This window comes from Melospiza georgiana, chromosome 15 (genome assembly GCF_028018845.1).
Source record: "Melospiza georgiana isolate bMelGeo1 chromosome 15, bMelGeo1.pri, whole genome shotgun sequence".
Lineage (NCBI taxonomy): Eukaryota > Metazoa > Chordata > Aves > Passeriformes > Passerellidae > Melospiza > Melospiza georgiana.
The window spans coordinates 1,567,508-1,574,588 of NC_080444.1; the positions used below are offsets into that span (position 1 = coordinate 1,567,508).

A 7,081-nucleotide genomic window follows, 5' to 3' on the forward strand; every position below is an offset into this window, starting at 1 on the left:
GACAGCAGCTGGACTCAGAGGCAGGAATATGGAGACCCCCATCTCTTGTATCTACTGGACATTGGCTTCATAAAATTTGTGGCAGAGGGAGGAATCATAGAATCAGTGAAATTGGAAAAGACCTCCAAGCTCACCGAGTTCAACCTGTGACCAATCCCCACTTTGTCACGCAGCCCAGAACACTGAGTGCCACGTCCAGTCTTTCCTTGGACACCGCCAGGAATGGGATTCCACCACTTCACAGGGCAGCCCCTTCCAATGTTTAACAACCCTCCCAGTGAAGAAACACCTCCTGATGTCCAACTCGAACCTCCCCGGCACAGTTTGAGACTGCATCCCCTCATCCCGCCACTGGTTATAGGGGAGCAGAGCCTGATCCCACCGTGCTACAGCACGGACAGAGACCAAGGGAAGGACCTCGAGAGGGAAAAATCCCTTTCCCACGCAAACTTCAATAGCATGGCATTCCCGATGCTCTGTGGAGGAAGGGATTTTCTAATCCCTGCAGGAATACTTCTCAATGCCAGCCAGGAACGCCGCAGTGAGGGCGGCTGGCAGTGCCGGGGCTGCACCTCACTGCCGTGGGGCAGCGGAGCCTCTCCTGCGGGGAGCCGCCCTGAGGGACCCGCACACCCTGAGGGACCGACCCACGCCTGTCCCGGCCAGCCCCGAGCACCTTTCCCCGCTCTGCTCCCTCTGCATAGCTGTTCGCACTGTTCTGGCTACACACAGGAGGGAACGAAAAGCAAATTCCAGCGCAATGCACCAGTCCCTTGCCTGGGGCGGAGAGAAATTTCCATCATGGGGGCTGCCCTCACACCCATCCCCACTCCCTGTGGAAGCCCCATCACCCTTCCTGCGGCTTTCCTCCGTCCTCGCGGCCAGGGCAGGGGCCATGGGCAGGGAAGAGCTCCCTACCAGCTCTCTGTCGTGTCCCTCCTTCATGGTGATGACCTCGTGGCCCTTGTGGGCCCCGGCCATGGAGCAGAGCACGCAGATGCACTTCTCCTCCCTGAGGCAGTAGCATTCCAGCAGCTTGCCGTGATCCCGGCACCTCCTCTCCTCCTCCTTGCCTGCTCCCACCTCCACCAGGATGCGTTCCTGATGGAAAGCCCTGGCGTTGTGTTTGCTCAGGTGGGCCTGGCACAGGGACGCCTCGCAAATCAGGCAGGTTTTTCACGGCCGGCTGGGGCTCATCCAGGCACTGCTCACAGGCAACCACGTCCGTCTTCCCCTTTTCAGCGCCTTCGTCCTGCTGGAGGCTTTCTCGTCGAGCTTTGAAAGTGACGGCCTTAAATGCCTCCACGATGTCGCGCAGCTTGAAGTTGTTGTGTAGCTCCAAGGTGACACCCAGGTCGGCCATGCATGTGGGGCAAGTCCCGAGGGCCTGGGAATCCAGCGCCTCCTCAATGCACAGCCGGCAGAAGTTGCGGCCGCAGCTCAGCGCCATCGGCTCCCGGTACAGCTCCAGGCAGATGGGGCAGGTGAGCTCGGCCTCCAGGATGCCAGCCCCTCCACATCCCTGCCGAGCTTGGGCCATGGCTGCAGCAGGAGCACAGAACCGAGACTAAAACCTGCTGCAGGCAGCCGGCCCAGGGTCTTCCCAGCCCGCCCCCTCCAGCCCCTTCCTCCGCCCCAGGCCAGGCAGAGAAATGTTCCCTCTGCCGGCTCTACCCTTCCCTACGCTGTGGCAGCCACTTCGGGAAGTTTCCCCTCAGTCTCCAGCAGGGCACGCTGCACGGTCTCTCCTCACCTCCCAGGGCAGCTTTGCTTCTGCACTGGATGTGCAGGATGGAAAGAGGCGGCAGAGGCAAAAGCTGCTGCCTTAGATCAAAGATCAGAATGCTAGTGCTGTAGCAGTTAATGTTGTGCTGTCAACTTTTAGATAAAACAAATTGCCATCACGTTTAACAAACTAATAACATGACTTTATTAACAAGAACCTAACACAGTATTTAAAACAGCCGAGCAAAAATGCCCAACTTAACGGTATTTCCATTATGATTAACAGAATAAATAAGAGGAGCTCTTGCAGGAAGAGGTGGGGTGCTGTGATACACCCCCTCATAGCAGCCCACAATCCAGCTTGGCATAGCCTCCGTGCAAGGCGCACAATTTCTAGGCCTGAACAAACAAAACACCTTGTAATCACATTACTAACAGGAGCTTCATCACTCTGATGGCATCATGGATGGGACATTTGAAAGAGATGGTTCCAGTCTCTGTAAGCCTGAAGTTCTTAGCAAGATGTCCAGCCTTGACAGACACATCATGAAAAGACAGTGTTTCTTCTACCATTAATATCTTCGACCTAAGGAACACAAAGAAGCAGCATTCTAACCAGGCACAAACAATTCCAAGCTTCCAGCAGCTCTCACTGCTGGTATCCTCCTCCCAGCAGCTCTGGGATGGCACTGTGGACATTTGGAGTCTGCCTCTGTCCTGACCTGCTGCCAGCAAGCGCTGAAGCAACACCCAGAGAGCAGTACCTAGGCATCCCTAATTTCACCAGTTCAGTCAGATAGGTGTCCACTGTGCACAGCTCTGGGACTGTGGGCTAAGCTTGCAAAGCATTGCAAAGGAGTAGAAGAGGAGGTTATTTATGTCTGACCCTGCCCCTGCTGGGATGAGTTCTCAACTTTCCCCTTGAATCAAAGGGAGGCAACAGAGGTATTGCTTCTCTTAATCCTCCCAGAAAACTCCTGGGAATTCCCAACCTCTCCATCCATAGCCTGGTTTAGCAAGGTGCATTCAAGGCATGCCCCAAAGCCCTGAATGGCAGGACCAGCTCCCTTTGCTGCACACACATGTGCAAATAAGCACAGGTGTAAGGAATTAGCATTTCTAGAGGTACCCAGTGTACTTGGCGCCTCATTATAGTCCTTTCTTAAAGATGTTTGATTGATTTCCCCATTTGCTTTTGACATAGCAAATGAGCTCTTACCAGTAGATGTTCCTTCATATCCCCAATGTGATGAGAGCTTAAAGGAGACCTCCATGTTTGAGATGAATTGCTGGAAAAGTCTCAGAATACCATCTTTGGTTGATTTATCCAAATTAATGGGTGGCTTTGGCACAACTTCCCTTTTAGGAAGCGGCTGGCATTTCCTAAAACACGCAGAAGGAATCACAGAACCACAGAATCACAGACATGGGAAAAGACCTGCAAGGCCATCAACTCTAAGCTGTGCCCCATCCCAACCTTGTCCCCAGCCCAGAGCTCTGAGTGCCACCTCCAGCCCTTCCTTGGACACTCCAGGGATGGGCACTCCAACCCTCCCTGGGCAGTTCCAGTGCCTGAGCCCCCTTTCCATGGGGAAATTCCTGCTGTGCCCACCCTGAGCCTGCCCTGAGCCCCCTTTCCATGGGGAAATTCCTGCTGTGCCCACCCTGAGCCTGCCCTGAGCCCCCTTTCCATGGGGAAATTCCTGCTGTGCCCACCCTGAGCTGCCCTGGCCCAGCCTGAGGCCGTTCCCTCTGCTCCTGTCCCTGCTCCCTGGAGCACAGCCCAACACCCCCCGGCTGTCCCCTTCTGTCACCGAGAGCTCTGTCCCTTGTCCACATTGGCAATAAAGATATTAAACCTCAGGAGCAGCTTACCTGCCTCTGATCGCTGAAAAAGCCTGTAAAGATTTGGAAAGCAGAATCAGCACAGTGCAGGCACAGGCCAGCCCTGGAGCTGTGTGTCTCTGGGAAGGGGGATGCTGAGAGGTACCTTGGTGAAAAGAAGTGTGTCCTTCTGATTCCTCAGAGCCTGCAGCTTCTGAACATCCTGGTTGGCCAAATCCTTCATCCTCTTGTGATTATTCAACTCTGTCTGAATCTTAGCAAGTTGTTCCTCCTCATAGTCACTGAGAACTTTCAGGACCTCCCTTTTTTTCTTCTCTAGCTCTTTATGCATCTCCTGGAACAGGCTCTCCAGCCGTGCCCTCCGCTGGCTCTCATCACTCTATCAAGAAAACAATTTCAAATTTGCAAGGGACATTTTCCACATTAGCTTTTACTTAGAAAAAAAAAAAAATCTGTCTTTTTTCTGGGATTGAAAAAGTAACTAGACGTTGAAGGTTGGAAAAATAAAAAAGCAACACACCAGCCACTCATCTGGAGGCACAGACTTTCAAGCTTAACTAAGAATGGACCTCCCACACTGATAAGAAAGTTCTGCATCACTCTTTCCCAAAGAAGAAATCTCAAAAATACATGAGAAGCCACCCAGGAACGAAAAAGCTTCAGAATCCATGATCTGGGAAGGACAAAAGAAAACTTTATCTCATTATTTACCAGCAAGCAACCACCCCAAGGTGATATGGGACCTTGAAACAAACCTTTAGTCCCTCCATTTGTTTCAGCAGGTTTACAAGGGCTTTATCCACGACAGCTTCATGGTTCTTCAGTGTTTTCAGAATTCCAGGAAAAGATACCTACAAATATCATGGGAAGGAGATATCAGGAGAGGACTGGCATAATGCACGAGATCAGCAGTTTTATCGACAGGGGTTAAGCTGGACTTGCAAAAGGTCTGCTCACTGCATGCTCTCAGGACTAATCAGTGGATAAAGGTTCACTGGAAGGGTTTATCCCTGAACAAGTGCCACAATTACAAGCACAAAAAGGACAGTTTGAAGCTGAAAACTGTTCATGTGCACTAGCCACATAGAAAGCTATTTCCCCCGTTGGCACCTTTCTTTCTCTTACTCTGTCATTAATTATCTTTGCATAAGTGCAGCTCAGGCTCATCTTTGCCTTGGAGGTGCACCAAGGACTAAAACCTTGCAGGAGCACCAAGGCCCATCAGTCTGGCCAAACTCCTCCCTCAGGAGGGGAAAAAAGCGTTTATAACACCTCGTTTTATATCTGAGGGGCCAAAGCCAGAGAGAATCTGGGACAAAACTCAGAATAAAAGCCCAGGACTGCAGTTTAGCCCCGTGCTGGCTCTGCAGCTCTCAAACCCAGGAGCTGCCCCTGTGCCATGGGAGCTCCCTGGGGTTCTCCCGGCGCAATCCCGGCCAGGGCCCCCGCCCCAGCAGCCTCTTACCTGCGCTTCGCTGAAAGCCTCCTCCAAGCTGATGATCTTGTGGTTCTTGTGCGAGATGACGGAGCACAGGACGCAGATGCACTCCGAGTCACTCTCGCAGAAGCACTCCAGCAGTTTGCCGTGCTGGGGGCATCTCCTCTCAGCCAAAAGCTGCCCATCGCAGGGCTCCACCAGCACGTGGCTCTTCTGCCCGTGCCGGCTGTTGTGCCTGCTCAGGTGCGCCTGGCACAGCGAGGCTTCGCAGCTCAGGCACGTCTTCACTGCGGGCTGCGGCTCCTGGAGGCAGGAGTCACACAGCACCACCTCCCCGGCCTGGCCCGAGCTTTCCCCCTTCTCCTGGCCTTGCGCTTCCTGCTTTTCCTCCTCTCGGTGCGCGGGATCATCCAGGAACCTCTGCACGATGTTGCGGAGGTGGAAGTTGGCCCGCAGCTCCCCGACGAGCGAGTGGCAGAGCGGGCACCGGGCAGGGCTCTGCTGGCCCCGCAGCGCCTGCTTGATGCAGTCCTTGCAGAAGCTGTGGCTGCAGCCCGCGCTCGTGGGCTCCTTGTAGATGTCCAGGCAGATGGGACAGGTCAGCTCTTCCTTCAGCCCGGCCATGGCCTTTGCCTGGGCCGTGCCGCCGGCTCCGGGCACGGCTGACAGGGACGGAAACAAAGCAAAGCGCGGGCACTACTGATAAGGAGCAAACTACCCCATGGGCTAATGGCTGCTGCCTCCTCCCCTTCACCTGGGAGGGTCTTCCCTCCCTTCTCTCCAGCTTCCTGCATCTCGGAGCCGCGTGTGCAGGGGCTGCGTCTGTCCCGGTGCTGATAATAAAGTTGTAACAATTCGTGTTGAATTACCTCTTGGAAATTCCTTTCTGTTTCCTGGCCAGGGCTTTGTCCTGTATGCATGCGGTTATCTCATCTGTAAAGACTGTGAGTCTGAGCTATGCTGGTAGGAACTAATAACCTGGTCTGACCACAGCAATGGGGAGCATTCAAAGAGAAGAAACATTTTTGGAGGTCTGTGACCAAAAAAGAATAGTTGGAGAAATGGGATGTTCCCCAAACGACTAGGCAGGATCCTCAAAAGAACCCCACTCCAATGAAAATAAACTCTGAGAAGTGATTTAAACATGCAGAATACAGGGGATGTTTAGCATATAGTTTGGGGAAATGTACTGGACATGTAAAGCCACATAGATTAAAGCAGGTCGGTCAGCCAGGTGTGCTGTGTGTAATAGGGAGTTATGCCCCACATGCCTGGGGCTGAAATAAAGAAACGCCACTTTCTAATACTGAAATTCCAGCGTTAGAGAGTTGAATTGCCCAGCGACAGCAAGTCAAACTCCTCACAGCAGCTCGAGGCTGAGAGCTTGGGCACTTCAAGGGCAGCGTGGCAGAAGGTCCAGCCCTGCTGTGATGGGTCAGGAAATGAGGCAGGAAGGAAAGCTGGGAAGAATCCCTGTGGGCAGGGAGGCTGGGAGAGCTGGACCAGCAGGCAGAGAGGACCAAAGGAACCAAAGCTGTTCCCTTCTGCAAAGACTCCTGGATGGAGCTGGACGAGAGGCTGGCACTGATAAACCCTGAGTGAGCAATTGTGTGGCTTTACCTGAAGTGCGGCCTGCAGAGCCCAGGGCAGAGCTTGTGTGGCCCAAAGCTGAGGTCCCTGTCAGGCAGCTCCCGTGCCAGCAGAGCCCAGGGCAGGATTTGGTGTCAGGTGCCACTGCTGAGGGCACAGGTGGAGCTGAGACTCCACAGAGCAGCCCAGCACAGCTCAGCAGGCAGTGAGATGGAGTCCGCACAGTGGGCACTGCACTCTGGTCAGGAGCAGCAGCTGGGCTGGGCTGCCCCCACTGCCAGGTGCCAGCCAGCCCAGGGCACCACCAAAACTGTCCCTGTTCACACAAGCTCCTGAGTGACTGATTTTCCCCTCCCACGAGGCACACTGTGCAGGGAGAGAAATAACACTGCCCCCCTCCCCTGCAGCAGCCACTGAGCCGCTCCAAAACACAGCCAGTGTCTGTGTGAAAAGGAGTTGTTTTATCACAAAGTTCTGCCAAAA

The 7,081-nt window shown here is 53.8% G+C and overlaps 1 protein-coding gene across 1 annotated transcript; it reads right to left on the bottom strand.

Annotated features, from left to right (window-relative positions):
- Positions 1–1,953: 1,953 nt before the first annotated feature.
- Positions 1,954–6,018, bottom strand: LOC131090023 (E3 ubiquitin/ISG15 ligase TRIM25-like). The gene is made up of 6 exons (XM_058035094.1): positions 5,036–6,018; positions 4,326–4,421; positions 3,716–3,949; positions 3,601–3,623; positions 2,945–3,108; positions 1,954–2,311 (listed from the first exon to the last, which is right to left on the bottom strand). Exons 1-6 carry the CDS (start codon positions 5,630–5,632, stop codon positions 2,298–2,300), a joined length of 1,128 nt encoding a protein of 375 aa, XP_057891077.1. The 5' UTR covers positions 5,633–6,018; the 3' UTR covers positions 1,954–2,297.
- Positions 6,019–7,081: the final 1,063 nt, after the last annotated feature.

Bases quoted from the DNA above. Each gene is read 5' to 3' on its own strand.
- LOC131090023 (XM_058035094.1), bottom strand. From the start codon at position 5,632: ATGGCCGGGCTGAAGGAAGAGCTGACCTGTCCCATCTGCCTGGACATC. The intron at 4,422-5,035 runs GTAAGAGGCTGC...TGATATTTGTAG, and splicing joins AGGCTTTCAGCGAAGCGCAG to GTATCTTTTCCTGGAATTCT. The intron at 3,624-3,715 runs GTACCTCTCAGC...AAATCTTTACAG, and splicing joins ACACACTTCTTTTCACCAAG to GCTTTTTCAGCGATCAGAGG.